The 15,436-nt window shown below is 40.3% G+C and overlaps 1 protein-coding gene across 3 annotated transcripts in view; it reads right to left on the bottom strand.

Moving 5' to 3' along the window:
- Positions 1-9,388, bottom strand: part of Rab11fip2 (RAB11 family interacting protein 2) — a 39,745-nt gene extending 30,357 nt beyond the window's left edge. For 2 of the 3 annotated variants that reach the window (XM_090345776.1, XM_090345777.1), the window contains exons 1-3: positions 8,550-9,194; positions 2,831-3,273; positions 1,708-2,176 (exon numbers count right to left, since the gene is read on the bottom strand). In XM_090345776.1, the coding sequence (XP_090201902.1) occupies positions 1,708-2,176; positions 2,831-3,273; positions 8,550-8,899 (1,262 nt within the window). In that variant the 5' untranslated portion in view covers positions 8,900-9,194. Of the gene's footprint in view, positions 1-1,707; positions 2,177-2,830; positions 3,274-8,549; positions 9,195-9,308 lie in introns of those variants that run through there. The other variant, XM_090345778.1, reaches the window with a different exon arrangement.
- Positions 9,389-15,436: the final 6,048 nt, after the last annotated feature.

Below are 15,436 nucleotides of genomic sequence, written 5' to 3'. Positions count from 1 at the left end.
GTCTCAGGTTTGAGTTTTCTTGACTTTGTCAGACTTGCATAAGCTTTACGTGTCTTGTGCCAGTTGTAGAACTTGAACTTAGGGTGTGGTTGCTGTCCCTTAGCTTCTTTGCTCATGGTTGACACTCTACCACTTGAACCACAGCTCCACTTCTGGTTTTGGTGGTTCACTGGAGATAGGAGTGTCATGGACTTTTCTGCTACTGTGAACTTTGAACTGCAATCCTCATATATCAGCTTCTTAAGTAGCTAGGATTATAGACAGGAGCCACTGACACCCAGGTGAAATATTAATACTTTAGCCAGTACTTCTTACAGAAAAACATTTCTGATTTCAGATTTTTGGATTAAAGATGTTCAACTTACAGCAACTGGCTTTTACAGATTCTCTATCTGTGAACGGCTTTTGTAATATGTACTTCATATACTATTGGTCTTCACTGACTCCTATAAGCTAGATAGTTTGTTTGCTTCAAAGATAAAGATTCTGAGATTTAGAGAGGTCAAAGCACTGTCAAGCCAAGATTCTTCTACAGGTCTATATCCGTGTATCTGTATGAATCCATAATGTTTTCTATTATATGGTAAACATTCAACCATGCTCTTATACTATAATTAACTTCAGATTTCATTAGATTCATCTTAATTTTGGCTTTAGACTTGCTTTTTATTTGGTGGGTACTGAGGTTTGAACTCAGGGTCTCACAGGAGTTTGACGTTCTTACCCAGTGGGGCTCTACTACTCAGATCTCAACCGTCTGAGGTATAAGCTACCAGCACCTAGCTTGAGACTTTCTTAAATCAGCTCTTTTGCACCATTCACTTCTATAAAGTCTGTCATTGTACTTAAATGTGTGTAGTTTCAACTTTTACTTAGAATTAAGTATCTGTACATACAGAACTTAAGAACTTAACCTTTATCATGTTTCTATGAGTACAGTTTCATATAGATCTCTTCAGTGTATTTATTGTACACATAAGCATTAATGAATTCCAACAAATATACTCAAGTTAATTGTTTCTAATCAACCATTTGAAAAGGACAATTAACATCTATTATGAAACCATTAGTACTTAAGAAGTATTTGTTAAAGAATAGCCCATGGGCTGCTACTGGCCTACTAAACCTCCAAACAGCCCAGGAATTAATCCCTAGAAAATATCTAGAAACACATTTCGGGTTTCAATTAACACCCATCACTTATTCTCACCCACTGCCAGCAAAAGCCATACTGTTTCCTCCCAAAGTTGTAGGGAATCTCTGGCTCACGTGAATGGGAGTAGACGAGGGTGGAGAATCTTCTATCCTTCCAAGATTAAAAAGTTTAATTCCAAGGATGTGCGTAACACTACTTGGTTCTGTAATTTCTCATTAAAAATATTCTTTCGGGCCGGGAGTTTGGCCTAGTGGTTAAAGTGCTTGCCTAGCATGCATGAAGACCCGGGTTTGATTCCTCGGTACCACATACATAGAAAAAAAGCTGGAAGTGGTGCTGAGGCTCAAGTGGTAGAGCTCTAGCCTTGAGAAAGTCCAAGGACAGTGCTCAGGCCCCGAGCTCAAGCCCAGGACTGGCAAAAAAAAATATATATATATTCTTTCAAGCAAAATAAAAGGAATTTAAAATCTGCATGTGTTTAAATGGAATATGTAATACTGTAAAGTACAAGGTTTCCCCAAATAGCACAACTTCACTACTATGAAGCTTACCTTGAAGATGGCATTATATTTGAAGCCCTGAATTTTGTTGTAAACGGATTAGTTGACTCATAATCAAAATAGTCCTGCCGATTTTCAGTAAATGCACTGGGCGATTTTAAGTCACAAGGACTATCAGATCCACCATTGTTAAGTCTGTCAGCTCTTCTGCTATCTTTTTTCCCCGTCACTCTTTCAAATAAGCTCACTTTCTCCCTTTTCTCTCTTTTATTTTCTTTTCTTACTTCAACTGATTTTGAAAATAAACTCATGCTGCTGTCCCATGAGTCACTGCTTTCTTCAAATGGATTTTTCTTCCTTGGCAGTGTTGCAAATTTTTGGGGTAATGAAGCAGTCACGTTTATAAATGGGTCATTCTGTCTTCCAAAGGAGGATTCGCCTCCATCCACAATGCTGTCAGGCTGCTTCATTTTAGAAGTATCAAAGCTTAATGTTCTTCGGTGTGGTGACTTGAGACTTCCTACAAACAATTCTGTAGTTAGTACATAATCGGTGACACATTACATCACACATTTAACACATTCTGTGTGCATTCTACCGCTTTTAGAATCATAGCAATTAGCTATTTAAAGGTATTAACCTTTAAAGTAATCATGGAAAACAACCTTGAAATGGTAAGGTACAGCAGTCAAAAGTATCTAGGCTAATAACAATCAGTATGTTTTTAAAATAATTAGTAATTTAGTTAGCTCAGAAACCATTACATAAACAAACTGTAATGTCAAAATTAGAGGATCTGTTGGCATGAACATGCTTCAAGTCCTCAAACTTGTTTCATCATTAGCATTAAATTTCCTTTCTTATTTCTGAACATAAAAGTTATTTTTCTCCTCCCTAGGGTCTTTGTGATGTAATGGAATGTTCATTTATACTGTAGCCTTTTGAGACAGGAGAAGCAGCAGTAAAAAACACAGCCAGGCCTTGAGGAGACTGGGACTCATTTTATTATCATCTAATAACATAAATACAAAGCAGACAAACTTTGTCCTCAATGACCTTAGCGATGTAAGGATTTTTATGTTACCAAGAAACTAAGATTTTTACTAATTTAAAATTTTAACTCATAAACACTGAGGGCTGTTGAGAGGACAAGTGGAAAGGAGGTGACACTTACCACTTTCTGGCAGTACTCCAAAGGAATCTATTTGGCGACCAAGAAGATGTGTTTGACCTGTGACGCCAGACTTCAGTTTCTCAGAAGATGTGTGGGATGCAGTTAAATCAGACATGGAGTGTGCAGAAGAGAGTCTCTGAGGACCCAAAAGAAAAGGCTTTTTTGGCTTGGATTTCATCTGTATTTCACCACTGGAAAATTCGGTATGAGAATCAGGCATGTGAGTACTTGGAATGATTGCAGAAGATGTATCAGAAAATGTCCCATCATTTTTTCTACCTTTCATCTTGTCTTTTAATTTTGCAAAAGGAGATCTTGTTTTGTCCTTCATTGATAAGTCAAACATACTTGCTGTCATGTTGTTCCTCATAAATTGAATATTGACCTTTATCTCACCCCTGTTTTTGACTCTTTTTCCTTGCTTGGATTCTAACCTGAACCACCTTTAAAGAGAAGAAAAAAAAATCTATTGCAATACACAATGAAGAGAAAATAGCAAATTTTAGTATATACAAGTAACTTTTTAAAGGGGCTACGCATCAAGACAACCCAACGACTAAATGTTGTTCACTCAATTTAACTTAGGAAAAAAATATATATGAATATATACCTATTTATTGTCTCTGTGATGTGACATATGGTAAAGAAATAGGTCTGCAGCAGAATGAGGTTTCTGAGATAACCTTTTGTAATTTGAGAATTATTCATCATTAAAACATTCCATCAACAATTGCTACTATGTTTCCATATGGAGTGAACACTACCAGCTGCTTAACATTAAAACAAGGAGGTAGAAACTATACCATAGTAGTAACTATACCATGACAAATAATGATCACATTTTCATAACACTTAGCCTCCTTCCAATATACTGCTTATATGAAAGTAAAAATTCATTGACACTAGAGATCCCTACTACAACTTGTTAGTCATTAAAATGGCAAATGTTGCAATTTAAATTCACATAAGAGAGACAAAACAAGTGAAATGTAAGAAGTGACAAATGTCTTGTAAAGTTTCCAAAGGGGAAAAAGTTATAATGATTCATTAGAAATCATTTGCTTTCCAAAGGGGAAAAAAGTTATAATGATTCATTAGAAACTATTTGCTTCATTTATTATTGCTTCTGTGGCACTACTGAACAAAAATTAGTTTTAAAAATAGAGTCAAATCTTAGGCTTTCAGTCCCCTTCAACTTATCCTATTGCCTCAAATGAGCTATAAGAAGCAATTTTCCTTTTCATTTTGTTTACACTGGTTCTATCGCTGAGAAATTCCTCAGTTTTTAGTGTCCTAAGTGGACAGTATACAGGGCACACAGCCAAATAAGCCTGCAAAATCAAGCCTGGAAAAGTTTCTACAATGTTTTCACATTACTTAGCAATGAAGCATGATATCCATTCTTGTAAACATGCTATTATTTAAATTTAGCTCCAAAAGACTGTAACAAATTTTCTTAGCTACAATGGAACGCTGATAATTGTACATTATATCTCTCATCTTTACCAACAGGAAATGCCAAGAGACTGCATTTACTATGTATCAACTAGAAGACTGGCCATTTCAGAAGGGTCAGAGAAATGACAGAAAATATATAAATAGATATGAGATACAGGAAAACAACATGTAAAAGAAATATTCTCTTTATTAACTAAATTGAAGCAATTCAATCAAGAAATGTGTAGGTGAAAATAAGCAGTTTAAAAAAGGAAACATTAGGGGCCAGGGGTTTGACCTACTAATAGAGTGCTTGCCTAGTACGCATGAAGGCCCAGGTTCGATTCCTGGGTACCACACACATAGAAAAAGTCAGAAGTAGTGCTGTATCTCAAGTGGTAGACCGCTAGCCTTGAGAAAGCCCAGGGACAATGCTCAGGCCTGAGTTCAAGCCCCAGGATTGGCAAAAAATAAAAAGGGAACATTAATCTGAGACACTATACTGAGAAAACCCCTTATAAAAAGTAGTAAAATCTGATCAGGAACCAGAAGAAATAATTGTAATAAAATGTAGAATAGAGAACCTTAACAATAATACAAAATTGAGTTCTTCAAATCCCTGGGAATGAAGTAAGGGCACTACACCCAGCCATGAGCTCACAGTGATGGAAAACAAAGCCAATTCAACAGAAGGAGAAACACTTCTGCTACCTCAGAAATATTCTGCAATACCTCAGGCTATACAGAAAAACAGGTGAATACACCTCAGGAAACATCCCTCAAACAAGTAAACACTAACAAATGTGTGATTCCATGCACACAACAAATAAAGCACATCTGGGAAAGGGGTGAAGATAGACAAAATTCACAAAGGCTTTTAGAAATAAGATCAAATGAAATCACCTATTTTAACATTTTGAATTATTTCACTGATGAGCAAACTGAGGCAGAGAATGAAACAACTTCCTAATGTCCACTAAAGTAGGAGGGAAAAATCTAGCTGGGAGGAGTAACATCTGCAGGAATATAGGAGTTCCTCCTATGTGCTGAGCCACATGTGTTAAGGCTAGCCACGTGGCCGCACACATTCCAGGATACTGGATTTAATCAGGAGATGTGAGAGTCAAAGAGGAAGGCAATATAGATTTTGTACTACTGAGTATAAGCTTCCTCCAAGACACCTACTTTGTCCTTAGCTAAATAAATGTTCCGCTCCTGTTTCTACAAGTGTAATTTTAAGATCACCAAGCTACAACTCAAGTAAGTGTGTGCTTGTATTTTTTTTTAACTAAGGAACTCAAAAGAATTAGATAAACTTTAAATAAAAAAACAACTATGCATCTGAATTCACATGCTGTAAATACAGTGTATTTTCCATCCCTTCACCAAAAACAAAAACACCTGCAAAGAATGTGGACACATGTTTAAAAAGTAGGCAGCACAAATAACTTCAACAGCTTTGTTTTTAAATTGATCTGAGGGAAGTCTTAATGAGACCTTCAAGCATCATTCCTGAGACAGCGCGTGTTTTCCCAGGGCTTCAAAAAGATAAAATGAAGACACAGCATTTGGGGGCTTACAGGATTAATGCTGGTTCTTTTCACCTCTGGAGTGCTGAATTTAAACTATACGTGGCCTCTGTTCAATTTTCAGTGGGCACAGGTCCATGTTCAGAAACCACCATGCATGTGGGAACAATTCCCAAGCAATTGGTACTGTGTGGTCAGAAATGGAGCAAGAATGGCAGAAAGGGTGCCAGAGGCCGAAGGCCACGAGGCAGGTGCACTGCAGACCCAAGAAAGCCCTAAAACACGCATGTGTGAGTCGTACCTAAATCTTGGGACTCTGATAATTATTACTTCTCACAAGCCTTGGGGGTGGGGGACAAGCATCAACTACTTAGATTTTTTTTTTCAAAAATCAATGGATATTATATAATAGCACCAACGATTTTACCATTCTATTGTTAAACATTATATTAGTTCCTTAAATCTCATGCCAAAACCAACCCAGACTTCCATTAAAGGGAGAGATACAGAGGTCTCTTTCCGCTCAAAGGGTTCTGGCTCAGGCCCTTTTCCCCATCTCCTTGAAAGAAAAAATATTGTTAAGGTATAAAAATAAGTAAAATAATAGTTTCAACTATCACACTTCTCTGCCTTTTAAGGAATAAGTGGAAGACAAGATGTAAACACTTGTCATCTTCAATGTCAAAAAGGAAAAAGTGTCACACCCAGCAGTTCCATGGGACTTCTAAATCAGCTGGTAGCCTTCATCACTCAGATTCGTTTTCTAAAAAGCACTGGGGAATATGCTGACAAGGTTTAGCAATGTGCAGAATATTAAATATCTTTCTTGCAATACACTAGTGGCTGGAGTCTGTCTCTTACTGTGCCACATGTACAGCTGTGCTGGAAAAGGAAGCTATTAAATATATTAAAAATCTAGAAATATTACCAATAAAGATACCTCATCCAATATGAGGTCCCCATATATCCACAAAGAAAATGTAAAAGATTTAATAACATATGAAAACCACTTGAATGCAATAACACCACAAGGCTTGTTGATAACATTTCAAAGTATTTCCCCCAAAAAGTTCTAATCAATTTTATACAGAGAGCATGATATTAGAGCACTGCTTATGGCGAAATTTCATGCAATCTTGATGCTGCCAAAGACAATAAGAAGAAACTTTAAAAGTTATTTTATACTTAGAATCTTTGGGTTCACAACTGGGCCTATTTAAACGTGGAGAATTAGTGCTTTAGAGGCCCGTGATGTATTACTCATTAATACTAAAACTACTATTAAAGTATAGAAAGAAATCTGAAGTTACAATACGCTTAAAAGTTCACTACCAAAACACTTCACTCAGTATATACTGTCGCCCCAAACTAACCATTTAAAACAACTTAGGTGGTAAGTATTCATTTTAAATCTGATAAAGAATCCAGAGGAGGAAAACAAATATTACTTTAAAGTAGCAGATAGTCCAGTTATAATAATCATTGATAAATAAGCAACTTGACACTTTTTAAAAATATCTCTCCTTTTAAACTACTTTCATCTCCTCAGTTTAAGGAACCTGACATATATTAAATCTTAGGTAAAGAAAGGCCTGATTACAAACAAAACAAAACAAAATTTTATGAAACTCCAAGAGTGTTTAAAGTCTGCTGAAAGGTATGTATGGGGGAAAAAAAACAGAAGGTAGATGTTTTAAATACAAGAAATTAGTATTAATTTAAATAACCATTGTAGAAAGGTTTACTAAGGGTAAATTAATTATTGCTATGATTGGAGGGAACAACAAAGCGATTTTGAAAGTCTGAAGTCCTCTTACAAGTTCAACCCATTTCTCACCCATAAATTCCAGCGATCTTCACAACCCCTCAGACCAGAAAAATTCTAAGCTTAAGGATGGAGCGAGTTTATTTCTGAAATCGTAACTTTTTCAATTGCAGACAATTAACATCCTAGTGTTTACGTTTTGGTAGTGTAAACTAATACAAGCTTGAAAACAATCATACTAAAAATGCCATGTTATTAACATCATTGCAATATTTTAATCACTCTACTCTTCCAGCAGTTAACATAGTCAAAATACATCAGCTGTGCTGAACTATATCTAGAGGAAATATCTCCACTGTGTTCCAAATCGAAAATGTCAGTGGGTTCAAGACAGAGGCTGTTTGTACATACTTCCAAAACTATTTTTCTTTTCACAACTTTCAACTCTGTGAAGATGTCCCGATCCTCCAAACTGGTTGAACGAAAATTAAAGTCAACAGGGTTTATAATGCTGAAAATAAAAAGTCCTAAATCTGGTGACACATTTTTGACAGGCCACAGCGTTCAACAAACACAAATATTAAGTTGATGAATTTAATTTTCTGATTTTTTTCCCAGCTTATGGAAAACTGTGATGTTTAATGATCCCAATTTATACCTATATTCGTTTTAGCTGGTCAACACTGTGATTGAGATCTCTTACAAAAGATTTAATATTTTCTTAGAACTAGTGCAAAATATTCAATTAACAGACCTAACTTCAACAGAAACGACAAGATAGATCACTAATCATTCCACTTCAAAAAAAAAAATCATCCCAACGCTATTTTTACTTCAAAGTAATGCAAATAGGGTGTTTAAAACTGGGTCATGTTTCAAGTCCAAGACCAAAGTCACAAGTACATAAACAATGGTCCCCAAACAGCAAATCCATAAATATTTAAGCTTCCTCCCCCCTCCCCAAATCAAAATAAATTACATAACTTACTCTGTTTTCCTCCTTTGTTTGTCCTCAAAGATGTCATTGAGATTGATGGCCACCTGACCTAAGAATTTATCCAAACCCACCAGGGACCTGTGCATGACTATGAGGAAAAGAATGTACTTCTCCGGGCTGCCCTGCGTGAGTAACCCCGGCAGCTCGAAGGAGGCCTCTTCCTTCCAGACTGGCTCAAGGGTTTTCTCGGCTACGGACGTGGAGTACTTTTCCTTGCCCAGCTGAATGATCGTGTACGTGTCATTGGTGCCACTTCTGCCTTTCGGCTTCAGATCTTTGGCTTGGAGCACTGTCACCTGCACGTGGGTTGGGAACCACTTTGGGGCTGGCTCGGACAGCATCTTCCCGACCCCGGGGCTCGGCGGCCCGGTTCCCGGCGCAGGCGGTGCCCCTCCCGCAGGGAGAGCTCGCGGCTCTAATCACCGCATCCTAAGGGCACTTGGTGGGAGCCGGGCCGACTGGGGGCGGGCGGCGCCGGGGCCCGTTCCTCCGCGGAACCGCGGGGGGCCCACATCACCTGGCCGCGCCGCCCGGGCCTCCGCGCGGCCGCCCCGCGCCTCACCGCCCCCCCGCCCCGCGGCGCCTGCCTGAGGCCGCGGACGGCCGGTGAGGCCTGGCCGCCCGCCCGAGGCCCGCACAGGAGGGCGGCCGCCCGGCCGACGGGCCCCCCGCCGGCCTCCCGCCTGCCTCCCCTCCGCCGGGGGCCCGCGGGCTCGGCCCGGCTCCACCTCCGACCCCGCTAATACGAACCGCCGGCGGCCGCGGCCTCGCCCGCGCGCTCTCGGCCCGTCCCTCCGCCCCTCGCCGCGCCGCGGCTCCTCCCTCCGGGCGGGGGCGGGTCACCGAGCGCCAGCCGGTCGGCCCGAGGCCGTCCGCGCGGGCGCCTGCGGGACGCGGGGAGGGCCTCGAGCCGCAGAGCTCCGCGGGGCTCGGGACTCGGCCGGGCCGGGCCGGCGGCGCCTGACCCCGGGGAAAGCGGCGGCCGCGGCACTTCCGGGTTGGCCTGCTCCGAGTTGCTCTCCGCAACGCGAGGGGCGGGGCCGGGCGGGGCCTCGGGGTCAGAGGTCAGCGCCTCCCCGGTTGCCGTGGCGACCGAGGCGCGGCGCTGGATGCTGGAGCCCGGGAGCACCTGCTTGGGCTCTGGCTGCGGCTCGGGCCTGGACCGCTGCCGGGGCGGGGGGGCCTGGCTGGGACGGGCCCCGAGGAGACTCGGCAGACCGCCCCTGACCACGGGCGGTCCTCCTCGAGGAGGAGGGGGAATCTGTCCTTGCTTTGCCTGCCGTGGATGCCCAGTGCCTGGCACGGAGCTGGTGCCCCACGAATGGGGGAACCAATAGGTCCCCTTCACTGATGGTGTCCGTCCCTCCGCCGGGAGAGGACGAGGGCCTGTCCAGGATGGAAATGGCAGCCTTCGTCCAGACAAAGGGAATGCGGACGAATGAAGGTGGCGGAAGACATGCCTGGTATTGGGACCGTGTGACCTTGATCAAGTCCCTTCCCCTCCCCCTTCCGTTCCTGGACGCGGTGACACCGGGCGCCCACACCGAGGCGGCCCGTGCTCCGGGCGGCGAACGTGCACTGGGGCCGTGAGGACCTGCACCACCAGCACGCCGCGGCGGGCAGCCCTGCGCTCTCCCCAGTCCGCAGGCAGGGAGACTTAGACACAGCCTCCCTGGCCTTCATGTGTGCGCATGGATTCCCATGGATTCCCTGGGAAACCCTAAACCCTGTCCACTCCCTTCTTTGAACTAAGCATGCAGTAGGCAAGCCAGCCAATGTATTGGATGATTTCATGTCTTGTTTTTCCTTTACCGGACTAATGTTGAGAGTAAAGTAATATGAGAGATGGGAGAGCAATTTTCTTCCACATATTCGGTATCATGTTTATTGCTTTCAGGCGGAGTTTAAAACATCTCCAGTCCAGGCAGCATGTTTCATCCATGGGAGACACATAGGAAAAGACCATGTGGGGAAAGCAGAGCAAAAGCTTCCTATTGAGCTCGTCGCATCTGGCCCCCAGAGTGGGCACTTGTCAACTCAACTTGAAAGAAAAATATTCCGAGGGGTTTTTTTTTTTACTTTATTTTATTTTAAGAGTACATTCGAATCACCAGGAATGGAATGTCACCAGGATTTTTAAGGAGAAAAATTTGACAGCTGAAACTTACAAAAATAAAATAGGCATCATGGAATCCAATTCAGAAGTTTTCTAAATTGCATTTTAAAGGCTTCATATCTCTATTAAATGTTGTAATTAAATAAACAATAAGCAATTAGTTATAATAGTAGATGCATGTTTCTACAGAGCTTAAATTGTTTGGTAAGCTTTATTAATGATTATAAACTTGTTTACAAGTATCATTTCACTCATCTCGAAAAGAAAGCTATCTCTAGGGTGGAAGCTGGCAGCAACGTTCATAACAATGCAATAACAGACTCCAACACAATCCACAGAATCCTCTAAAGGCCAGAGCTGAACAACTGGATCGCTAATATCTTCCTGCCACACCTAAATTTCTTTTGGGTTTTCCTCAAATCTAGCTAAAGCCCAAATTATTTAGTCTTGCTTATTGGCAAGATCAGAAGTTTCCAGCTCATGTGTTAAAGCCAGAATCAGAAGATAGTGTGTTACCCATGGGGGAAGCAAACTTTTTTAAAAAAAAAATGAGTTATATAGAATCCAGAATTTCATTGTAAAAGGAAGTAATTTCCTAAAGTGTTTCTTTTTGTTACCTTAAGAGGATAAAACATATTAGTTTGGCCAAGTATATGTTTGGCAGAGAGTAAAAAAAAAAAAAAGGTGTCATTGTATAAGACCTGAGATCAAAGTGGTTCTACAAAAATGTCTGTTGTTTTGCAAGTCAGTTTTAATTTTTTTAAGATGTATGTGGACAGAAATGTAAAAGGGATTGTGTGCAGATGGACTACAGGTCAGAACTTATGACAAACTCTTCTTTTATGATTGTCATTATCCTATTATTTAATGATATATCCAGAAATGTTTCATTCCACTCCCAAATCACGAGCTTGGGAAAATGACAGCTTTTGTGTAAAGAAAATGCTGGAAATTCTAATTTTAAGTGGTTTCAATACTCCTTGTTTTGAATAGCTTGAGCAGAAAGTTAGTGATCAACATTTTTTGCATAATAGTGGAAGATTTTGCAGACAAAAAAAAAAGCACTTCTCAGTAAAGTCCCAAGAGGGGATTTATTCCAAGCATTGTGGAAGGCTTTCCTGTTGGACATGAGTGTCTCTAAAATCATGTACTACACATCTGTAGGAAAATTATAATGTTCTCAGTGTTTAAATAGCCCCCCAGAGCCAAGAGCGTTAATGATCCCATATACATTATGTAATGGATATTACTTTCCAGATGGAGATGCAGGAACACAAGGTCAGCAAGAAGCTTTCCCAAGTTATTGCAATCTTCAGACCTCAGATACAGATACTCACAATTGAATTGTATGAGGAGTTCACTATAGTGAAATGCCAGTCAGAATAATGTTGGAGATACCTATATTGGTAAATCTCTACAGAAATGACAAAATAGGACTAGAAAGAGGATTTGGGATAAAAGTTTTGCTTTCATCACTGGGTTGATTAATTGCCTTCTGGGCATGAGCAGTCAAAGGATGGGCTCTCTGATATATAGGAAGGTACGTGACCAGTCACCAGCCTGGGTCTCAAGCCCAGGTTTGCCATTACAGCTACATATCTTTAGGGAAGTGATTTTTTCTTCATTTGAATTATCTATAAGATGATTCATCCAAAACATTTAATAATTCTAACTAGTACATCCACAATGTAAAAAAAACTTGCATTATAATTATCTAACTGAATTCTGAAAATAAACTAAAGCAGATTTCCTTTTTATGTAACTTACTAATGAAGGATTCTCTAATTCCATCTGTGTGTGTATGGGGGGGCAATATATTCTTGAAGATATACTGAGTGTTCTTTCTCTCAAATGAAAGTAATTAATTAGCACAGAGGAAATAAATATAACTTTTCTTAATGGTTCCTGCATGAGGAAATTAACATCAACAGCTCAAGAAAGAAGAAATTACATGCAAATGGAAGTTATTTTGAAAAGCCTTAAGCTTTTCACTTGTACTAATACACATAATGTCTATTTGGATCACTTGTAGCTTCTTTGAACTATGAAGACATGTGGAAGAAAGAACTTACAGATCAGAGAGGTTCATGGGATGTCTTATTTTTTCTTTGTGATATTATGTTGTATAATTTTTATTCCCTCAGCAAACAATGCATATGAATGCATAGAACAAATACATATTTCCCTTAACTGTTCCATGGTATTGGATGAGATAAATAAGCTCTTCTCCTCCCTAAGGATGCTTAAGCTGTTCCCAGGTTTTTGCACTGCTCACATGTACACTTTATGCCTCCTGGGTACAAGTAGAGAGGGTTTTTAAATCTTATTTTTGTTATATCTCTTTTGACAATTGGCCAGTTATTGTGAGTGCTATGTGGGAAAAAAAAAGTTCATCAGACCAGGTGTCTAAAGAGTTGCCTTCTAATCCTGGTTCTACAAACTACAACTATAGACAGACCTGGGAAAAATCTCAGTTGCCCAGATCTCAGTGACCCTTTTGCAATGCTACTGCTTTCAAATTATTTTTCTTCAATTTTCATTTGTCTCTGTCTTTCCAAAATCATCTAGAACACCACTACTGATAGAGACTTAAGTGGGAGTTAAATTAAGGTCTTTTTAAGTATTTGTTACATTCTATCTTATTATATGTGTTTGATATAAATTCAATGGGGCAAAATGTTATAGTGATAGATTAAGGTCTTATTCCAATGTTAAATTATTTTTGAAAGCAATTTTCAACTAACCTAAGCAATGGCTTTGCCTATCTGAATATCTGATGCAGAAATATTTTTGACCTAGGTTTACGTGCTTTATCTTCCCTAGGCTGTGAGTTGGGTCACCTTCAGAGCACCTGCAAGTTAGAAAAGGACCATTGCAATGCTCATTTTCTAGCAATCAGAATAATTATAGCTTGTGTGCAGACCTCTCTGCAGGCCTTGCTTACAACAGACTTGGAAAGCAGGTCCTCCACAGCTCTTGAAAGCTCTTCTACTTCAATTGGCTTGAAGGACTATCAGAGTGTCCTTACCTAATATCAGATCTGAAACCTTTGTAGCGTAAAGCACAGAGACAAGCAAAAAGTCCTTCTGTTTTCAACTCCTGCCCTTTTCAGGTAAATAGCAGTCTATGCTGTGGTGGGAGCTTTCATGAAGAAAATACATAAGTGTTAATGTTCCACCCTTGGTGGGAACATGGTAGACTTTTCTTCAGAAGACAAGCTCACACATCACCCCAGGTTTGCCACACACTGCTGAAGATTAGAGCACAGTAATGTACATCAACAGAAAAGAATTTTACAAATAGGAACGTTTACCATAGTTTTCAGCTCATGATACTAGACGTGTACGTATTGACATTCACATTTTTTCCTCTAGTATAAATATATGCTTTACAATGATACCAATTGAACTGATTTTGCAGGAGAAGCTTAGTTTACCATCATTGAAACTCTATTAAAGGCAACCCTATAAAATATAGCATTTGAAAAGCACAAATAGGAACTGGGCAGCTATGTCAATAAATACATATGCTGGATCATAACTGTCCCAAGCAAAGCTATAGAATAATGTATAAAGACAGAGAAAAGGTAAATGTGGGGAACGACAGAGCCATTGCCTCCTTGGGAAAAGGTGATTTAACAAGTGCACGTGCCTGAAAAGTTGGCAATATAGTTTTGGTTGGTTTTGTGCTTGAACTCAGGGCTTAGGCACTGTGCCCAAACTCTTTTGTTCAAGGCTAGCACTCTACCACTTTGAATCACTATGCCACTTCCGATTTTCTGGTAGTTAACTGAGGTAAGAATCACAGAGATTTTTTTGCCTGGTTGGTTGAGCTGACTTTGAACCACAATCCTCATATCTCAGCCTTCTGAGTAGCTCAGAAGACAGGCATGAGTCAGAAGCAGCTGGCTAAGGTTGGTGACATCTTAAAAAGGGCTTATACCTTTCTTATTGCTAGTCACTGACATTCCCCTTGTGACTCTCCTCCTAGTTTCAGACAGGGACTAGGAGAGCCAGACTTAAGACTCAAGAGATGAGAAGCCAAGTTATGTGAGTGTCAATTCTAAGCTTGCCCATTTCAAAGTACAGTAGGCCCCCGTATCTATGCATATGTGGTTCTAAGAAGAGCACCATTAAGAAAGAGCCATGGATGCTCACTCAGGATGTATAGAGTACAATTCTCTAAAATCACTCCACCTTACCTCTACCATACTTGCAGTAGCACTGCACAGCTACAACCTGAAGTCATATGTGGAGGGCAAGATCACTGCCACAAAATTTATTACTGTACATTAATACTGCTTACTAAAACCTAGATTTTATTCCTTGTGTCTTCTCTGCAATACAAAAAGATGTTGGTTTATTTCCCCCATAATTTCTGCGAAAGACATGCCACCTGTCAGCAAATCACAGATTTTCACATTATTACCATTAAGCCCATTTATTACCATTAAACCCATTCGCTTTTCCCTTGCTTTCGGGGAAGCAGATTTTGACAAAGCTAAAGGCAGAGAAACCATCAGTTCAGTAACTCAAGACTGACAGCTCGTCTGTGTCCACAGAACTGTGTGATATGCACAGGGGAATTTACAATTTAGGGAGTTGCTATTTCTTTGTATTTTCTTTATTTGTGACAGTGCTTAGTCGAAATTGCATGTTATAAATCTATATTTCAGGCTGACTTACTGTACACAGTGGGGAAAAGGTAACGAAAGCCAAAACTGACATAGAAAGTCAGGAATTTGGGAAGGTAATGGTTGGAC

This window comes from Megascapheus bottae, chromosome 15, assembly GCF_031878675.1.
Source record: "Megascapheus bottae isolate mThoBot1 chromosome 15, mThoBot2.hap1, whole genome shotgun sequence".
Taxonomy (NCBI): Eukaryota; Metazoa; Chordata; class Mammalia; order Rodentia; family Geomyidae; genus Megascapheus; species Megascapheus bottae.
This window is presented reverse-complemented; position numbering and strand designations above follow the sequence as displayed.